At 40.5% G+C, this 22,208-nt stretch overlaps 1 protein-coding gene across 26 annotated transcripts in view; it reads right to left on the bottom strand.

Moving 5' to 3' along the window:
* The window catches only part of FBXL13 (F-box and leucine rich repeat protein 13), a 268,541-nt gene that overhangs the window by 199,437 nt on the left and 46,896 nt on the right, over positions 1-22,208 (bottom strand). For all 26 annotated transcript variants that reach the window (XR_010158650.1, XR_010158651.1, XM_063814976.1 and 23 more), the window contains 2 exons: positions 21,425-21,534; positions 19,040-19,207 (listed from right to left, as the gene is read on the bottom strand). Coding sequence is in view for 24 of the 26 variants with exons in the window: in XM_063814976.1 (XP_063671046.1) it covers positions 19,040-19,207; positions 21,425-21,534 (278 nt within the window). In the remaining 2 variants the exon portion in view is untranslated. The remainder of the gene's footprint in view (positions 1-19,039; positions 19,208-21,424; positions 21,535-22,208) is intronic.

The following is a 22,208-nucleotide window of genomic DNA, read 5'->3' on the forward strand; positions in this document are numbered from 1 at the left end:
TCACCCTTTTGACCTCATTTAATTTTTCATCAACTCTCCACAGGCCCTATCTTCAAATATAGTACATTGAGGACCAGGGATTCAACATGTGAATTTTGAGGGGACACAACATTCAGTTCAGAATAAGAGTTTAAACAGACTCTGTAGGAAACTGAAAAAAAAAGAAGAGACCCATAGAAGGACAGTCAGAAACTATTATGGCTAAAGTTGGCTACCATGCAAGTTCAGAAAACTATAAACAGTCACCCACAAGGTAACTGGTACCACGCTATCTTTCCCAATCTAAAATATTAAATACGGAAAAAATATATGAAACAACTGCTTTCAGATGTGGATAACAAGGCAGCACAGTATTGTGATCTCCAAAAGAAGGGGAAAAAAATGACACAAGATCTATGATAGCCCAGGTTTACTACTTGGGGGCGTATATTAGCTACTTATGATAGAAGGGGTGCCAGATAGTCTCACTAAGCCAAGAAGACAGATCTTGGAGTTCAAGTTTGTTGAGGCAGCTGGAATTTTAGGGCAGAAAAGTGGGAGCTACACAGAATAAGAGCTTGAGAAATACACATATGGATCTTCTTGAGTCTTTGACCGTATTCTAAGCTGTGTATGCACAGAATGAGACACCATGAAGCTGAACAAAAAATATCTACCAGGGACAAAACATATACCAGGGACCTGTAAGCTGAGTCACTAGTACAGTTCATACAGGATTGAGAAATTTATAAGTTAAAACAAACCAAAATGGAGATGTGTCATTGAATACTTGGGGCATTCAATAAAGACCCAGAAATGTCACATGATAGAAACAGAGATAAACTAACCTTAGTGTGAAAGTTACTCTAGATTTTCCCTTAAAATGCTTAAATATAAATGGAAAAGATTAAACTTATCTTCAAGTAAATTAATTGACTACCAGAACAAAATTCAACTCTCTTCAAAGAAAGACAACATTTAGACACTCAACAATATAACCTATAAGATTATCCAACATATAATAAAAAATTACTAGATTTGTAAAGAAGCAGGAAAACGTGACAAATAACTAAGAGAGAAACCAAAAATAGAAACACACAGAGAAATTGCAAGGATAACAGAACTAGTAAACAGATTCTTTAAAATAGCTATTATAAAAATGTTCAAGGATACAAAGAAAAAAATGAACTTAAAAGAAGGGAAGTGGGATTTTTAAAATGAACCAAAGGAAACTTCTAGAGATTAATATAATATCTGTAATTTAAAAGTTCACTGGAAGAGCCTAATAGCAAATCAGACACTTGCATTAAAAAATTACTAAACTTGAAGAAATAGCAATAACCACTATTCAAAATGAAGCACAGAAAGAAAAACAAGGCTAACAAAAAATGAACAGAAACTCAATGACGTATGGGACAATATTATCTAAGTTATGTAATATTTGTATAACTGGAGTCCCAAAAAGAGGAAGGAGACAGAAAAATAGCTGAGGAAATAATGGCTGAAAACTTTCTAAATTTGCTAAAAATATAAACCCACAGATCCAAGAAGCTCAATGAACTCCAAACAGGACAAGCATAAAGAAAATCACATAAAGGCACATCATAATCAAACTGCTGAAAAGTCAATGATAAAGAGAGAAATCTTAAAAGCAAGAAGAAAAAAAGACACATTACTTACAAAAGCAGAAAAAAAAAAATTAGCCCCTAACTGATTTAAAGCAATGCTAGCCAGAGGATGATGGAATTATATGTTTTTTTTGTTTTTTTTTTTTTTGAGACGGAGTCTCGCTCTGTCGCCCAGGCTGGAGTGCAGTGGCGCGATCTGGGCTCACTGCAAGCTCCGCCTCCTGGGTTCACGCCATTCTCCTGCCTCAGCCTCCCGAGTAGCTGGGACTACAGGCGCCCGCTACCACGCCCGGCTAATTTTTTGTATTTTTAGTAGAGACGGGGTTTCACCGTGTTAGCCAGGATGGTCTCGATCTCCTGACCTCGTGATCCGCCCGCCTCGGCCTCCCAAAGTGCTGGGATTACAGGCGTGAGCCACCGCGCCCGGCCGGAATTATATGTTAAAATAGATTGAATAAACTTAAAAAAACCTGTCAGCCTAGAATTCTATAACTACAGGCAAAATGCTTTTTCAGAAAAATAAAACTGAGAAAACTTAGCACTAACAGACTTGTGCTTCAAGAAATGTTAAAGGGGATTCTTTATGTTGAAGAAAAATAGCTCCAGATGAAAACTCAGATCTAAAGAAAAAGAGCACAAAAAATGAACAATTTGTGGAGAAATATAAAACAAGTTTTTCTGGGGTTTAAATTTCTTTAAAAAATAATTGAACCCCTTCCGTTACCCTTTTCCTTTCTCCTTCCCGTAGAGTTCACATTCTACAGTCATTAGATTGGGCCAAGCAGAGTAGACATCCATGCCAGATGAAGGGTATGGGAGGAGCTGAAGTGGCCCAGTGCAGGTATATCAGAACAAGTGTGGAAAGGATATCCAATCAGTGGGCCATCCTGGCACAGGTTTCGAGCTCAAGAAGGGTGAGGAGAGTGTCTCCCAGGAGGAATGGCCCAGAGTGAAATATCAGAGCCCAAGTGGGATAAGGAAGGCAATGAGGAGGCATGGCTTATTGTAGGGTATTGGAGCCCAAGGCTGGTGATAGATGGAGCCCAAGAAGTCAACTGCCCAAATCCAAGTCCTGTGCCACTGAGATGATGCCATGAGACCACGTCTATGGTCTTTCTAACAAAAACGCCTAACATTAGTCTACTCATGCAGATATTATACATAAAACAAGCCCAAATTGAGAGACATTCTACAATAAAACATCCCTAATCTTTATGTCAAGGTTATGAAAATTAAAGAAAGATTGAGGAACTATTCCAAACTGAAGGAGGCCAAGGAGACATGACAACCAATTGCAACATATGAACTGGACAGGGTCCTTTTGCTAGAACATTTTGGGACAACTGAAGACACCTGAATTGGGAGGATTTTGATGATCAACTGTAAAAGCATGCCCTGTTTATAGGAAATACATCAATAATATTCATGGCATCATGCTGGCAACTTACTCTCAAATTATTCAGGAAAAAATATTCTTTGTACTGTGTTTGCAACTTTCCTATAAGTTTGAGATTGCTAAAAATGAAAAATGTATGCTGGATAAAATATAATTGACTTTTTTTTTCTTTTGTGAGACAGAGACTCACTCTGTCATCCAGGCTAGAGTGCAGTGGTGCGATCTCAGCTCACTGCAACCTCCGCCTCCAGGGTTCAAGAGATTCTCCTGCCTCAGCCTCCTGAGTAGCTGGGACTATAGGTGCACACCAACACACCCGGCTAATTTTTGTATTTTTAGGAGAGACAGAGTTTCACCATGTTGGGCAGGCTGGTCTCAAACTCCTGACCTCAGGTGATCTGCCCACCTCGGCCTCCCAAAGTGCTGGGATTACAGGCGTGAGCCACCGCGCCCAGCTTATAATTGACTATTTAAAGCAAAAATAAATTATATTGTCAAGTTTATAAATCTATAAAAGCAAAATAAATGACAATAATAGCACAATACACAGGAGGGAGAAAATAAAAGCATACTCTTGTTAGGTCCTTTAATGTAAAGTGGCATAACATTATTTGAAGACAGTCCATGGTATTTAAAATGCATATTTTAAATCCTAGAGCAGTCACTGATAAACAAAGGAACATTAGCAGTCAAAGGCATAGGAGTTCACAGGAAAAAAAAAAGATAGCTGCATGAGTGTAGGAAGGAGTGTGATATGGCTTAGAAAAACAACTAAGAATGACATATTAATATGACATTTAAAAAGACAAATAGGTGAGGGGCCAAGATGGCGAATTAGAAGCAGCTCATGTGCGCCACTCTCACCGAGAGAAAACAAAAGGGCTAGTGAACACTGACCCTGCAGGCCAACCATCTGAGAAACCACATTCAATCCATCAAGGCAGCAGGGGAACACAGATTGCAGAGAGGAATGAAGCTGGGGACCAGCCTGTCTGGGCTCAGCATGGAGCCAGGGGAACCACTACATGAGAAAGGGGGAGTGGGTGAGAGCCCCCAGGGGGATTCACACTGTTCACAAGGACTTGTGCAAGACGGGGAATGGGAGAATCCCCCTGGTTTCCCCCAACACCCTGCTATCACACTTTAGACTGAGGCAGAAAGCTAGTCAGACATTTTTGAGGGGCAACTCCTGAGTGCAAGGGGACCTCTACAAGGCTTGGGCCCTGGAGCAGACCAGCACCAGCACTATAGCCCCAGTAGAGGCTGCAGTAGCAGTATCTGGAAGCAGTAAAATTGTTCCACCCCTCCTTGCTGGACAGGGCTAGGCACCAGTTTCCAGCCCAGCAGTCCTGCTTCAGCCCTTACTGAGCCAGCCAGCCAGCCACTCAACCCAACTCTGCCACTTGGAGCCCGGTGGGCAACACTTGCTAGAGCTTGCAACCCAGTGGTCCCACTTTTGTGTGAACTCAGCTGGGGAGTGCAGTCTCCTGCTGTCCTAGGAAACACCTGGACAGTAGACACCTGCCCCCACCACTGGTAGCCAGGCTGGCAATACCTGCTAGAGCTTTCAGCCCAGTGTTCCCACTCCTATGTGAACTTAGCTAGAGGGCAGAGCTTCCTGTTGTCCCAGGAAATACCCAGATGGCAGGGTGAGCGTCCCCAGCCACCACCACCACCAGCAGACAGGTAAGCCATGCCTGCTACAGCCTACAGACCAGCAGTCCTACTTCTGCTTGAATTTGCTGAGAAGTGCAGCCTCCTATTGCCCTGGAAACACCTGGATGGCAGGGTGGGCAACTCCACCCACCCTTGCCTCTCATAGCCAGATGGGCCACACCCACTAGAGCTTCCAACCCAGCAGTACCACTTCTGCCTGAATTCTACCTCAGTCTATAGTGCAGTAGGGGTGTTTAGGGGGAAGCCAAGGTGATTCTGCCATTCCCAGTTTTGCATAGGTCCCTGTGGAGAGTATGAACCCCCCTGGGGGCACCCACCCACTCACTCTTTCCCATGTTCCAGTGGTTCTCCTGGCTCCATGCTGAGCCCAGACAGGCTGGTCCCCAGCTTCATTCCTCTCTACAATCTGTGTTCCCCAGCAATCTCATGTTTTCCCAGGAAGCACACAGACAGAAGATTAGGGCTGACCTGGCAAGGATATGGCTTATATGCCAACTGCAGCCCCTGCCTGATTCAGCCCTGTGCAACCGAACACCCAACAAAAGAAACATGGGCATGGAGAGAGTAATCGGAGGTGGGAGGTCCTCCAAGATTCAGGAGTAGATTAGAATCAAGGCCAGTCGACAGACCACCTTATTCTATAATCAAACCCCAAGGGCATCAAAGAAGAAAAAAGCAAAAAAAAATCCATCCAAAGGACAGCAGTTTCAAAGATTCAAGAGACATCGGCCCACACAAATGAGAAAGAACCAGTGCAAGAACTCTGGCAATTCAAAAAGCCAGAGTGTCTTCTTACCTCCAAACAATTGCCCTAATTCCCTAGCAATGATTCTTAACCAGGCTGAAATGGATGAGATGTCAGATGTAGAATAAAGAATAAGGATAGGAATGAAGATCATCAATATACAGGAGATAGTTAAAACCCAATCCAAGAACTCTAAGGAGTACAATAAAACAATACTGGAAGTGGTAGACCAAATGGCCATTATAAGAAAGAAACAGGCCAGGCGTGGTGGCTCACGCCTGTAATCCCAGCACTTTAGGAGGCCGAGGTGGGTGGATCACCTGAGGTCAAGAGTTCGAGACCAGCCTGGCCAACATGGTGAAACCCCATCTCTACTAAAAAATACAAAAAAAAATTAGCCAGGTGTGGTGGCGCATGCCTGTAATTCCAGCTACTCGGGAGGCTTAGGTGGAAGAATCGCTTGAACCCGGGAGGCAGAGGTTGCAGTAAGGCAAGATAGCACCACTACACTCCAGGCTGGGAGACAGAGTAAGACTCTGTCTCAAAAAAAAAAAAAAAAGAAACAAACAAACTGATCTGATAGAGCTGAAAAACACAATAATGTACTTGTAAGTATTAACAGCAGAATCAACCAGGCTGAGGAAAGAATCTCAGGGGTTGAAAACTGGCTCTCCTAAATAATTCAGTCAGACGAAAATAAAGAAAAAAACAATAAAGGAGAATGAACAAAACCTCCAAGAAATATGGGATTATGTAAACAGACCAAATCTATGACTCACTGGCGTCCTTGAAAGAGAAAAGAGAGGGAGAGAAACCAAGGACCTTGGAAAACATATTTCAGGATATCGTCCATGAAAATTTCCCCAATCTTGCAGAGAGGACAACATTCAAATTCAGGAAATGCAGAGAACTCCTGAAAAATGCTACAAAAGAAGGTCATCCCAAGACACATAATCATCAGATTCTCCAAGGTCAAAATGAAAGAAAAAAGGCAGCTAGGGCCGGGCGCAGTGGCTCACGCCTGTAATCCCAGCACTTTGGGAGGCTGAGGCTGGTGGATCATCTGAGGTCAGGAGTTCGAGACTAGCCTGACCAACATGGAGAAACCCTGTCACTACTAAAAATACAAAATTAGCCGGGCGTGGTGGCACATGCCTGTAATCCCACCTACTCAGGAGGCTAAGGCAGGAGAATCGCTTGAACCCAGGAGGCGGAGATTGCAGTGAGCCGAGATTGTGCCATTGCACTCCAGCCTGGGTGACAGAGTGAAACTCCAACTCAAAAAAAAAAAAAAAAAAAAAAGGGCAGCTAGAAAGAAAGGGCAGGTCATCTGCTAAGAGAACCCCATCAGGCTAACAGCAGACCTGTCAGCAGAAACCCTACAAGCCAGAAGAGATTGGGGGAGCCTATATTCAGCATTCTTAAAAAACATAATTTTCAACCAAGAATTGCATATGTGGCCAAGTTGTTTCCTAAACAACGGAGAAATAAAATACTTTTCAGACAAGCAAATGCTAAGGGAATTTCTTACCAACAGACATGCCTTACAAGAGGTCCTGAAGAAAGCACTGAATATGGAAAGGAAAGACCATTACCAGCCGCTATAAAAATACACTAAGTACATAGACAAGTGATACTCTAAAGCAGCCACACAAACAAGTCTGCATAATGACCAGCTAACAACATGATGACGGGATCAAATCCACATGTATCGATACTAATCTTGAATGTAAATGGGCTAAATGCCCCCATTTAAAAGGCACAGAGTGGAAAGCAAAACCCAATGGTATACTGTCTTAAAGAGACCCATCTCACATGCACTGGCACCTCTAGGCTTAAAGTAAAGGGATGGAGAAAAATTTACCAAGCAAAAAGAAAACATAAAAAGGCAGGGCTGCTATTCTAATTCCATACAAAACAGACTTCAAACCTACAAAGATCAAGAAAAGATAAAGAAGGGCATTAAATAATGGTAAAGGACTCAATTCAACAAGAAGACTTATCTATCATAAATATCTATGCGCTCAACCCAGATTCATAAAGTCAGTTCCTAGGGACCTACAAAGAGACTTAGATAACTACACAATAATAGTGGGAGCCTTGAATACCCCCACTGACACTATTGAACAGATCATCGAGGCAGAAAACTAACGCAAATATTCAGGACCTGAAATCAATGCTTGACCAAATAGACCTAATATAAATCTACAGAACTTTCCATCTGAAAACAGCAGAACATACATTCTTCACATCTGCACATGGTCCATACTCTAAAATCAACCACTATATTGGACATAAAACAATTCTCAGCAAACTCCCAAAAACCAAAATCATACCAACCAAGCTCACAGACAATGCAATAAATATAGAAATTAATGCTAAGAATATCAATCAAAAGCATACAATTACATGGAAATTAAACAACCTGCTCCTAAATGACTTCTGGATAAATAATGAAATTAAGGCAGAAATCAAGAAATTCTTTTAAACTAATGAGAAAAAAGATACAAGATATCAGAATCTCTGGGACACGGCCAAAGCACTGTTAAGAGGGAAGTTTATAGCACTAAACACCCACGTCAAAAAGTTAGAAAGATCTCAAATTAACAACCTAATATCACAACTAGAGGAATTAGAGAAACAAGAACAAACCAACCCCAAGACTAGCAGAAGACAAAAAATAACAAAAGTCAGAGACGAACTAAAGGAAATTAAGAGGCAAAAAAAAAAAGATAAAAAAATCAATAAATCCAGGAGCTTTTTCTTTGAAAGAAGTAATAATACAAGGTAGACTGGTAGATAAACTAATTTTAAAAAACAGAGAAGATCCAAATAAACACAATCAGAAATGGCAAAGGGTGTATTACCACTGACCACCCAGAAATACAAAAACCCCTCAGAGATTATTATGAACACTTCTATACACACCAGTTAGAAAACCTAAAAGAAATGCGTAAATTCCTGGAAACATACAACCTCCAAAGATTGAACGAGGAAGAGATTAAATCCCTGTACAGACTAATATTGAGTTCCAAAATCAAATGAGTAAGTCATGACAGTAAGATTATAAAAAGGCCAGGCATAGTGGCCTTTCTATACCAGAAAAATACAAAAATTAGCCAGGCATAGTGGCACATGCCTGTAGTTTCAGCTACTTGGAGGCTGAGGTGGGAGGATTGCTTGAGTCTGGGAGGTTGAGGCTGCAGTGAGCCATGATCACACTACTGCACTCCAGCCTGGGTGACAGAGCAAGACCCTGTCTCAAACAAAAAAATCAAATCAGTAATAAAAGCCTACCAAACAGAAAAAGCCCATGACCAGATGGATTCACAGCTGAATTCTATCAGATGTATAATGAAGAGCTGGTACCATTCTCACTGAAATTATTCTAAAAAATTGAGGAGGAGGAATGCCTCCCTAACTCATTCTATGAGGCCAACATTATCCTGATACCAAAACCTGGCAGAGATACAACAGAAAAAGAAAACTTCAGGCCAATATCCTTGATGAATATGGATGCAAAAATCCTCAAGAAAATACTAGCAAACTGAATCCAGCAGCACATCAAAAAGCTTTTCCACCATGGTCAAGTAGGCTTCCTCCCTAAGATGCAAGGTTGGTTCAACACATGCAAATCAATAAATGTGATACACCACAAAAACAGAACTAAAAACAACCACACAATCATCTCAATAGATGCAGAAAAGGCTTTCAATAAAATTCAACATCTCTTCATGTTAAAAACCCTCAAGAAACTAGGCACTGAAGGAACATACCTCAAATAATAAGAGCCATTTATGAAAAACCCACAGCCAACATCCTACTGAATGGGCAAAAGCTGAAGGCATTCCCCTTGAAAACCAGAACAAGACAAGGATGCCCTCTCTCACCACTCCTATTCAACACAGTACTGGAAGTCCTAGCAAGAGAAATCAGGTAATAGAAAGAAATAAAAGATGCTCAAAGGAAGAGAGAAAGTCAAACTCCCTGTTTGCAGATAATATGATTCTATACCTAGAAAACCCCATAGTGTCTGCCCAAAAGTTCTTTGATCTGACGAACAACTTCAACAAAGTTTCAGGATACAAAATCACTGTACTGGCTGTGCACAGTGGCTCATGGCGGTAATCCCAGCACTTTGGGAGGCTGAGGCATGTAGATCACTTGAGACCAGGAATTTGGACCAGCCTGGCCAATATAGCTAAACCCCGTCTCTATTAAAAATACAAAAACTAGCTGGGTTTGGTGGCCCATGCCTGTAATTCCAGTTATTTGGGTGGTTGAGGCATGAGAATTGCTTGAACCCGGGAAGCAGAGGTTGCAGTAAGTCCAAGTCACACCACTGCACTCCAGCCTGGGTGACAGAGTGAGACTCTCATCTCCAAAAAAAAAAAAAAAAAAGCAATCTACAAAAATCCGTATTATTCCTATACACCAACAACATCCACACTGTGAGCCAAATTAAGAATTCAATTTCATTCATAATAGCCACAAAAAAAAATAAAATAAACAGGAATACAGCTCTAACCAGCTATAACCAAGGAGGTGAAAGACCTCTACAACAAGATTTACAAAACACTGCAAGAAAGAAAACAGAGATGACACAAACAAATGGATAAACAATCCATGCTCATGGATAGGAAGAATCAATATTGTTAAAATGGCCATACTGCCCAAAGCAATTTACAGATTCAATGCTATTCTTATCAAACTACCAATGACATTTTTCACAGAATTAGAAAAAAACTATTTTAAAATTCATATGGAATCACAAAAGGGTCCAAATAGCCAAGGTAATCCTAAGTGAAAAGAACAATGCTGGAGACATCACATTACCCAACTTCAAACTACACTATAAGGCTATGGTAACCAAAACAACATGGTTCCGTTACAAAAACAGAAATGTGGGGGGGTGGGGGGAGGTTCCAAGATGGCCGAATAGGAACAGCTCCTGTCTATAGCTCCCAGGGTGAGTGACGCAGAAGACGGGTGATTTCTGCATTTCCAACTGAGGTACTGGGTTCATCTCACTAACCGAGGTACCAGGTTCATCTCACTGGGGCTTGTCGGACAGTTGGTGCAGCCCACCGAGCGAGAGCCAAAGCAGGGCAAGGCATCGTCTCACCCGGGAAGCATAAGGGGTCAGGGAATTCCCTTTCCTAGCCAAGGGAAGGGGTGACAGACGGCACCTGGAAAATCGGGTCACTCCCAGCCTAATACTGTGCTTTTCCAACGGTCTTAGTAAACGGCACACCGGGAGATTATATCCCGCGCAAGGCTCGGAGGGTCCCACGCCCATGGCTCGGAGGGTCCCACGCCCATGGAGCCTCCCTCATTGCTCGCACAGCAGTCTGAGATCAAACTGCAAGGCGGCAGTGAGACTGGGGGAGGGGCGGCCGCCATTGCTGAGGCTTGAGTAGGTAAACAAAGCGGCCTGGAAGCTTGAACTGGGTAGAGCCCACCACAGCTCCACGAGGCCTACCTGCCTCTGTAGACTCCACCTCTAGGGGCAGGGCATAGCCGAACAAAAGGCAGCAGAAACCTCTGCAGACTTAAATGTCCCTGTCTGACAGCTTTGAAAAGAGTAGTGGTTCTCCCAGCACGGAGTTTGAGATCTGAGAACAGACAGACTGCTTCGTCAAGTGGGTCCCTAACCTCCGAGTAGCCTAACTGGGAGGCATCTCCCAGTAGAGGCAGACTGACACCTCGCACGGCTGGGTACCCCTCTGAGACGAAGCTTCCAGAGGAACGATCAGGCAGAAACATTTGCTGTTCAGCAATATTCGCTATTCCGCAGCCTCTGCTGGTGATACCCAGGCAAACAGGGTCTGGAGGGGACCTCCAGCAAACTCCAACAGACCTGCAGCTGAGGGTCCTGTCTGTTAGAAGGAAAACTAACAAACAGAAAGGACACCCACACCAAAACCCCATCTGTACGTCACCATCATCAAAGACCAAAGGTAGATAAAACCACAAAGATGGGGAAAAAACAGAGCAGAAAAGCTGAAAATTCTAAAAATCAGAGCACCTCTCCCCCTCCAAAGGAATGCAGCTCCTCGCCAGGAACAGAACAAAGCTGGATGGAGAATGACTTTGATGAGTTGAGAGAAGAAGGCTTCAGACGATCAAACTTCTCCAAGCTAAAGAGGAAGTTCGAACCCATCGTAAAGACACTAAAAACCTTGAAAAAAGATTAGATGAATAGCTAACTAGAATAACCAGTGTAGAGAAGTCCGTAAATGATCTGATGGAGCTTAAAACCATGACACGAGAAATATGTGACACATGCATAAGCTTCAGTAGCTGATTCCATCAAGTGGAAGAAAGGGTATCAGTGATTGAAGATCAAATGAATAAAATGAAGCGAGAAGACAAGTTTAGAGAAAAAAAGAGTAAAAAGAAATGAACAAAGCCTCCAAGAAATATGGGATTATGTGAAAAGACCAAACCTAGTTCTGATTGGTGTACCTGAAAGTGACAGGGAGAAGAATGAAGTTGGAAAACACTCTTTGGGATATTATCCAGGAGAACTTCCCCAGCCTAGCAAGGCAGGCCAACATTCAAATTCAGGAAATACCGAGAACGCCACAAAGATACTCCTCGAGAACAGCAACTCCAAGACACATAATTGTCAGATTCACCAAAGTTGAAATGAAGGAAAAAATGTTAAGGGCAGCCAGAAAGAAAGGTCAGGTTACCCACAAAGGGAATCCCATCAGAATAACAGCGGATCTCTTGGCAGAAATTCTACAAGCCAGAAGAGAGTGGGGGCCAATATTCAAAATTCTTCAAGAAAAGAATTTTCAACCCAGAATTTCATATCCAGCCAAACTAAGCTTCATAAGTGAAGGAGAAATAAAATCCTTTACAGACAAGCAAATACTGAGAGATTTTGTCACCACTAGGCCTGCCTTACAAGAGCTCCTGAAGGAAGCACTAAACATGGAAAGGAACAACCGGTACCAGCCACTGCAAAAACATGCCAAATTGGAAAGACCATCGATGTTAGAAAGAAACTGCATCAACTAATGAGCAAAATAACCAGCTAACATCATAATGACAGGATCAAATTCACACATAACATATTAACCTTAAATGTAAATGGGCTAAATGCTCCAATTAAAAGACACAGACTGGCAAATTGGATAAAGACTCAAGACCCATCAGTGTGCTGTATTCAGGAAACCAATTTCACATGCAGAGACACACATAGGCTCAAAATAAAGGGATGGAGGAAGATCTACCAAGCAAATGGAAAACAAAAAAACAAGCAAGGGTTGCAATCCTAGTCTCTGATAAAACAGACTTTAAACCAACGAAGATCAAAAGAGACAAAGAAGGCCATTACATAATGGTCAAAGGATCAATTCAACAAGAAGAGATAACTATCCTAAATATGTATGCATCCAATACAGGAGCACCCACATTCATAAAGCAAGTCCTTAGAGACCTACAAAGAGACTTAGACTCCCACACAATAATAATGGGAGACTTTAACACCCCACTGTCAACATTAGACAGATCGAGACAGAAAGTTAACAAGGATATCCAGGAATTGAACTCAGCTCTGCACCAAGCAGACCTAATACACATCTACAGAACTCTCCACCCCAAATCAACAGAATATACATTCTTCGCAGCACCACATAGCACTTATTCCAAAATTGACCACATAGTTGGAAGTAAAGCACTCCTCAGCAAATGTAAAAGAACAGAAATTATAACAAACTGTCTCTCAGACCACAGTGCAATCAAACTAGAACTCAGGATTAAGAAACTCACTCAAAACCGCTCAACTACATGGAAACTGACTAACCTGCTCCTGAATGACTACTGGGTACATAATGAAATGAAGGCAGAAATAAAGATGTTCTTTGAAACCAATGAGAACAAAGACACAACATACCGGAATGTCTGGGACACATTTAAAGCAGTGAGTAGAGGGAAATTTATAGCACTAAATGCCCACAAGAGAAAGCAGGAAAGATCTAAAATTGACGCCCTAACATCACAATTAAAAGAACTAGAAAAGCAAGAGCAAACACATTCAAAAGCTAGCAGAAGGCAAGAAATAACTAAGATCAGAGCAGAACTGAAGGAGATAGAGACACAAAAATCCCTTCAAAAAATCAATGAATCCAGGAGCTGGTTTTTTGAAAAGACTAACAAAATTGACAGACGGATAGCAAGACTAATAAAGAAGAAAAGAGGGAAGAATCAAATAGACACAATAAAAAATGATAAAAGGGTTATCACCACTGATCCCACAGAAATACAAACTACCATCAGAGAATACTATAAACACCTCTATGCAAATAAACTAGAAAATCTAGAAGAAATGGATAAATTCCTGGACCCATACACCCTCCCAAGACTAAACCAGAAGATGCTGAATCCCTGAATAGACCAATAACAGGCTCTGAAACTGAGGCAATAATTAATAGCCTACCAACCAAAAAAAAGGCCAGATAGATTCACAGCTGAATTCTACCAGAGGTACAAGGAGGAGCTGGTACCATTCCTTCTGAAACTATTCCAATCAATAGAAAAAGAGGGAACAATCCCTAACTCATTTTATGAGGCCAGCATCATCCTGATACGAAAGCCTGGCAGAGACACAACAAAAAAAGAGAATTTTACATCAACATCCCTGATGAATATCGATGCAAAAATCCTCAATAAAATACTGGCAAACCGAATCCAGCAGCATATCAAAAAGCTTATCCACCATGATCAAGTGGGCTTCATCCCTGGGATGCAAGGCTGGTTCAACATATGAAAATCAATAAACATAGTCCAGCATATAAACAGAACCAAAGGCAAAAACCACGTGATTATCTCAATAGATGCAGAAAAGGCCTTTGACAAAATTCAACAGCCCTTCATGCTAAAAATTCTCTATAAATTAGTTATTGATGGGACGTATCTAAAAATAATAAGAGCTATTTATGACAAACCCACAGCCAATATCATACTGAATGAGCAAAAACTGGAAGCATTCCCTTTGAAAACTAGCACAAGACAAGGATGTCCTCTCTCACCACTCCGATTCAACATAGCGTTGGAAGTTCTGGCCAGGGCAATCAGGCAAGAGAAAGAAATAAAGGGTATTCAATTAAGAAAAGAGGAAGTCAAATTGTCCCTGTTTGCAGATGACATGATTGTATATTTAGAAAACCCCATCGTCTCAGCCCAAAATCTCCTTAAGCTGATAAGCAACTTCAGCAAAGCCTCAGGATACACAATCAATGTGCAAAAAACACAAGCATTCCTATACACCAATAATAGACAAACAGAGAGCCAAATCATGAGTGAACACCCATTCACAATTGCTTCAAAGAGAATAAAATACCTAGGAATCCAACTTACAAGAAATGTGAAGGACCTCTGCTCAACACAATAAAAGAGGACACAAACAAAAGGAAAACAATTCCATGCTCATGGATAGGAAGAATCAATATCGTGAAAATGGCCATACTATCCAAGGTAATTTATAGATTCAATGCTATCCCCATCAAGCTACCACTGACTTTCTTCACAGATTGGAAAAAACTACTTTAAAGTTCATATGGAACCAAAAAAGAGCCCACATTGCCAAGACAATCCTAAGCAAAAAGAACAAAGCTGGAGGCATCATGCTACCTGACTTCAAACTATACTACAAAGCTACAGTAACCAAAACAGCATGGTACTGGTACCAAAACAGAGATATAGACCAATGGAACAGAACAGAGCCCTCAGAAATAATGCCACTTATCTACAACCATCTGATCTTTGACAAACCTGACAAAAACAAGAAATGGGGAAAGGATTCCCTATTTAATAAATGGTGCTGGAAAAACTGGCTAGCCATATGTAGAAAGCTGAAGCTGGATCCCTTCCTTACACCTTATACAAAAATTAATTCAAGATGAATTAAAGACTTAAATGTTAGACCTAAAACCATAAAAACCCTAGAAGAAAACCTAGGCAATACCATCCAGGACATAGGCATGGGCAAGGACTTCATGTCTAAAACACTAAAAGCAATGACAACAAAAGCCAAAATTGACAAATGGGATCTAATTAAACTGAAGAGTTTCTGCACAGCAAAAAAAACCTACCATCAGAGTGAACAGGCAACCTACAGAATGGGAGAAAATTTTGCAATCTACTGATCTGGCAAAGGGCTAATATCCAGAATCTACAAAGAACTTAAACAAATTTGCAAGAAAAAAATCAAACAACCCCATCAAAAATGGGCAAAGTATATGAACAGACACTTCTCAAAAGAAGACATTTATGCAGCCAACAGACACATGAAAAAATGCTCATCATCCCTGGCCATCAGAGAAATGCAAATCAAAACCACAATGAGATATCATCTCACACCAGTTAGAATGGCAATCATTAAAAAGTCAGGACACAAGTGCTGGAGAGGATGTGGAGAAATATTAACACTTTTACACTGTTGGTGGGACTGTAAACTAGTACAACGACTGTGGAAGTCAGTGTGGTGATTCCTCAAGGATCTAGAACTAGAATTACCATTTGACCCAGCCATCCCATTATTGAGTATATACCCAAAGGATTATAAATCATGCTGCTATAAAGACACATGCACACATATGTTTATTGTGGCACTAGTCACAATAGCAAAGACTTGGAACCAACCCAAATGTCCAACAATGATAGACTGGATTAAGAAAATGTGGCACATATATACCATGGAATACTATGCAGCCATAAAAAATGATGAGTTCATGTCCTTTGTAGGGACATGGATGAAGCTGGAAACCATCATTCTCAGCAAATTATCACAAGGACAGAAAACCAAACACCACATGTTCTTACTCATAGGTGGGAATGGAACAATGAGAACACATGGACACAGGATGGGGAACACCACACACCAGGGCCTGTAGTGGGGTGGGGGGAGGGGGGAGGGATAGCATTAGGAGATATACCTAATGTATATGACGAGTTAATGCGTGCAGCACACCAACATGGCACATGTATACCTACGTAACAAACCTGCACGTTGTGCACATGTACCCTAGAACTTAAAGTATAAAAAAAAAACCAGAAATATAGACTAATGGAACAGAATAAAGAGCCCAGAAATAATGCCACACATCTACACAATCAAGAAAAACAAGCAACAGGGAAAGAACTCTTCATTCAATAAATGATACTGGGATAACTGGCCAGCCACACGCGGAATATTGAAACTGGACCACTTCCTTACACCATATACAAAAATCAACTCAATATAGATGCAAGACTTAAATGTAAAACTTAAAACTATAACAACCCTGGAAGATAACCTAGGAAATACCATTCTGGGCATAGAACTTGGCAAAAATTTCATTATGAAGATGCCAAAAGCAATTGCAACAAAAACAAAAATTAACAAATGGGACCTAATTAAACAAAAGAGCTTCTAGCAGCAAAAGAAACTATCAACAGAATAAACAGACAACCTATAGAATGGTATAAAACATTTGTGAACTATACATCCAACAGAAGTCTAATATCCACAATCTATAAGGATCTTAAACAAATTTACAAGAAAAAAACAACACCATTAGCCAGGCACGGTGGCTCATGCCTGTAATTCCAGCACTTTGGGAGGCTGAGGCGGGTGGATCACGAGGTCAGGAGATCGAGACCATCCTGGCTAACACGGTGAAACCCTGCCTCTACTAAAAATACAAAAAATTAGCCGGGCGTGGTGGCGGGCACCTGTGGTCCCAGCTACTCAGGAGGCTGAGGCAGGAGAATGCCGTGAACCTGGGAGGTGGAGCCTGCAGTGAGCTGAGATCGCGCCACTGCACTCCAGCCTGAGCGACAGAACGAGACTCCGTCTCAAACAAAACAAAACAAAACAGAACAAAACAAAAAAAAATACCATTAAAAGAGTGGTGAAAACACACAAACAAACACTTCTTAGAAGACATACAGGCAACCAATGAGCATATGAAAAAATGCTCAACATCACTAATCATTAGAGAAATGTAAATCTCACACCAGTTAGAATGGCTATTATTAAAAAGTCAGAAAATAACAGATACTGGCAAGGTTACAGAGAAAAGGAAATGCTTACACACTGCTGGTGGGAATGTAAATTAGCTCAGCCATTGTGGAAAGCAGTTTGGCGATTTCTCAAAGAACATAAAACAGAATTGCCATTCAACCCAACAATCCCATTATTGGGTATATGCCCAAAGGAATATAAATCATTCTACCATAAAGACACATGCATGCATATGCACATCACAGCACTATTCACAATAGCAAAGATATGAAATCAACCTAAATGCCCATCAACAGTAGACTGGATTTTTTAAAATGTGGTATATACATACATTGAAATACTATGCAGCCATAAAAAAGAATGAGATCATGTCCTTTGCAGCAACATGGACGGAGTTGGAGACCATTATCCTAGGCAAACTAACACAGAGACAGAAAACCAAATACTACACATTCTCACTTACAAGTGGAAGCTAAACTTCTGAGTACGTATGGACACAAAGAAAGGAAGAACAGACACCAGGATCTACTTGAGGGTGGAGGTGGGAGGATGGTGAGGATTGGAGAAGTATCTATTGAATGCTAGGCTTATAACCTGGGTGACAAAATATACACCAAATTCCTATGACACGCAATTTACCTACATATAACAAACCTTCCCACGTACTCCCTCAACCTAAAATAAAAGTTAAAAAGAGAGAGAGAGAGAAATAATTAGGGCAAGGATGACAGACTTTATTACATAAAGCTTTAAAATTTCTGTCATCAGCCGGGTGTGGTGGTTCATGCCTGTAATCCCAGCACTTTGGCAGGCCAAGGTGGGTGGATCACCTGAGGTCAGGAGTTTAAGACCAGCCTGACCAATATGGTGAAACCCCATCTCTACTAAAAATACAAAAAATTAGCTGGGCGTAGTGGTGGGCACCTGTAATCCCAGCTACCTGGAGGCTGAGGCTGGAGAATCGCTTGAACCCAGGAGGCGGAGGTTGCAATGAGCTGAGATTGCACCATTGCACTTCCAGCCTGGGCAACAAGAGCGAAACTCCATCTCAAAAAAAAAAAAAAAAAAAAAAAATTCTGTCACCAGAAGACTTCACAAGCAAAACTGAAAGCAAACATCAAGTGTGGGGGAAAAAAATCTCCAAATATATTCCAAAGGGCTAATATTGCCAATATAAAGAGCTACTACAAACCAGTAAGAAAATTATAGGAATTACAATGTAAAAACAGACAAGATAGGAGCAGGTAATTTGTAAAGGAAGAAATAATGGGCAAAAATATCCTTATTCTAACTGAATGCAATACATCAAGAGTAGGATTATAGTGTATACATACATATATATATGTGTGTGTGTGTGTATATATATATATATATATATATATATATATATATTTTTTTTTTTTTTTTTTTTTTGAGATGGAGTTTTGCTATTGTCGCCCAGGCTGGAGTGCAATGGTGTGATCTCAGCTCACTGCAACCTCTGCCTCCTGGGTTCAAGCAATTCTCCTGTCTCAGCCTCCCAAGTAGCTGGGATTACAGGCATGCACCACCACACTTGGCAGATTATAGTATATAATGTATACTGAATTCATACAAACCTGTAATATTGCTCTTTCAGGTAACAGTGAAATGTCACATTTTAGAGTCTCATCTACAAGAGAGACTTCAGAAGAACTTCGTTCAGGAAAATTGGATTCTTCCGCAGCAGCTCTTTTGAGTATTAACCTATTTTTCCATTTTTTCAATTGAAGTTCATGTTTTAATATCTGCAATTAAAATAATTTTAAAATTCCATGGAATTGCTGTAACGGTCAAGAGAGATGACAGACACAAAGCACAGTGCTTGACACAAGAATAGGACCAATTAAACATTATTTATGATCGTCATCATTACTACATAAACTATAATTTTTCATAAGCATGTTTAATGTTCTCTAAACCACCGAAGTATTACAGATCATTTCCATTAGTTGTCATAAAACACTGGCACAGACAGCCATCTTGAAATGCTGATCTAGTCTCCTCTTTCACAGATGAGGAAGTGAGGACCACAAAGTCAAGGCTCTGGCAATGATAAAACTGGTAATTGGTGCATGGAGTGAAGGTGATTAACATACAGATAACAAAAAAGGGAAGTCAGAAGTAATGTATTTGGGAAATTGCCAAATTTATTGTCACAGGAAGTCCCCATTTTAACTTTTGATACACTTCTGAAAACTGTGTAATAAATAAAGGTAGTATTTCAGTCATAAACATATACACAATATTGGCATAATATATATTGATGTAATATATATATGTGTATGTGTGTGTGTATGTATGTATGTGTGTGTGTATATACACACACATATTAGAGCCTGAGGAAGAACACATGTGGAGCGCTTGACACACAGGTGTTCCCTGCCTCTGCTCCCAGCATACACTTGCCATCCTCACTCCCTTTAAGTGAATGTAGAATGATTGTTAGGTCAATAAATCATATATCTAGAAAAAAAGTTCTCTAAACACACAATTAACTATATAATATATATAATATACGTATATCTTAATGATATTATAGTATATATAGCATAAATTATATATATTAATATATATCAACCACTGTGTGCAAAACATTATGCTCAGCATATGGACAATACTAAGAGAACAATACTGCCTGCTCTCAGGGATTTTTTGTTTGTTTGTTTTTTGAGAAGGAGTTTCGCTTTTGTCGCCCAGGCTGGAGTGCAGTGGCGTGATCTCGGCTCACTGCATCCTCCACCTCAAGGGTTCAAGAGATTCTCCTGACTCAGCCTCCCAAGTAGCTGGGATTACAGGGGCCCACCACCACGCCTGGCTAATTTTTATACTCAGGGATGTTTAGCTGAAGGGGGTGTATAAGGGGGGACTGGACATGTACAGTTACCTATTTCACTATTAGACAATCAGTGATCAGGCATAGAGGGCAGTTATCAAAACACTAGCTTAACATACAGACTGGTGGAAAGCAGTGAATGAGCAGACTAACATAGTGTTAGGTACCCAAAGTAGAGCTGTTTCACTGGTAACATTGAAAAGGTAGTTTGCAAAAGGCAAAGCCTAGAGGACAGCCTGCAAGACCACCAGCTCAAAACCTATAGATTATAAACTTCTAGAGAGCATCTCAAGTAATCTCTGAGATGCTTAAAGCTCAGCACAGGCTCTAGCATTGTTTTAAGCATATGTAAGTAATAAATCTCCTCATACTCTTTTGCTGCGTGTGTGCTATTGTCAGTCTCAACATCTGAACCAAATTTAGGTGAGTAGAGGCATTGATCCATGGGGCAACCACAAAAGAAGGGGATTTAACTTCACCCCACATTCTCTTTCCTATCTACCCTTACTTTATATTTCAAAGAATATTAATAAAATATCTCCTACTAAATAATGTAACTACAGAAAAAAAAATCCAGCATGTTTCTACATCTGATCATAGTGTTACTTTGAGCATACTAAACCAATATTAAGTAATGATATACTAATAGCTGAAGTAAATTTTAAATTATTAAGTTAAAGAACAAGAATCCCGGCCAGACGCGGTGGCTCACGCCTGTAATCCCAGCACTTTAGGAGGCCAAGGCGGGCAGATCACCTGAGGTCAGGAGTTCAAGACCAGCCTAGCCAACATGGTGAAACCCCATCTCTACTAAAAATACAAAAAAATTAGCTGGGTGTGGTGGCAGGCACCTGTAATTCCAGCTACTCAGGAGGCTGAGGCAGGAGAAATGCTTGAACCTGGGAGGCAGAGGTTGCAGTGAGCCGAGATCACACCATTGCACTCCAGCCTGGACAACAAGAGCAAAACTCTGTCCCAAAAAAATAAAAATAAAAAAAAACAAGAATCCCAACAAAAGTAGATAATATTCAGGATTTTAGTATTTTCCACACACGGCATTATTATTTGAGGCAACATGAATATAACTGAAAAATTCGGATTCTTAAAAAATTGTTTCAATATACAATACCAGCTCATCTTCTTTCTTTTTACTCTTATGTCTTGCTGTATTCCGCCATTTTGTTAGGATAATGGTTAGCTTGTGACAATAGATGATCTGTTGTATCCGCAATAGCATATCTGAAGGAAATTTACTAGATTACTGTATATATTAATAGTTATAGCTGTTTTCAAAAAACACAAAGTGATTTAATAGTCTATCATGTTTATGAGACAATGTCGCATCCGATCGTTTTTGTTTGGTCTTATTTACACTTGAAATTAATTACTTTTGATAGCATTAGTACTCTCGAGACTTTACTAACTGGGAAACATCACCTTTGCCCTTAGAAATTAAGATGTAAAACTGCAATAGAAATGTCAAGACATGTATCATTTCTTTTTTTTAAACAAGGTTGTTCTTTGTAAAACCAGAACTTCTAAACTTTTTCATAAGAAATACAGTCATAAGGTAGCATTTAGATCCAATGCCTTTGAATTTAATTTTATGTCCTGTGATTAACCAGTTCCTAACCCTTCGTTACACTAATGTTAAAATTTTCGGAGGGTCCACTCTAACTGAGGTACCAACCAAAGCCAGCCAAAAAGAAATGATTCTCTGGTTTGCAACAGTCATAAACAAGTTGTTATCAGGAGAGCTGCAAAAAAATCTAACTGGAAGACAAGAGCTCTTGGAGGTTATACTGAGTGAGCATGGATCACATGAATGTACCACCCACCCACTCAGTATAACCCCCAAGGTCTTAAGAGAAGATAATTTTTATTTTTAAGTTTCATCATATATACATTAAATA

Source organism: Pan troglodytes, chromosome 6, assembly GCF_028858775.2.
Source record: "Pan troglodytes isolate AG18354 chromosome 6, NHGRI_mPanTro3-v2.0_pri, whole genome shotgun sequence".
Lineage (NCBI taxonomy): Eukaryota > Metazoa > Chordata > Mammalia > Primates > Hominidae > Pan > Pan troglodytes.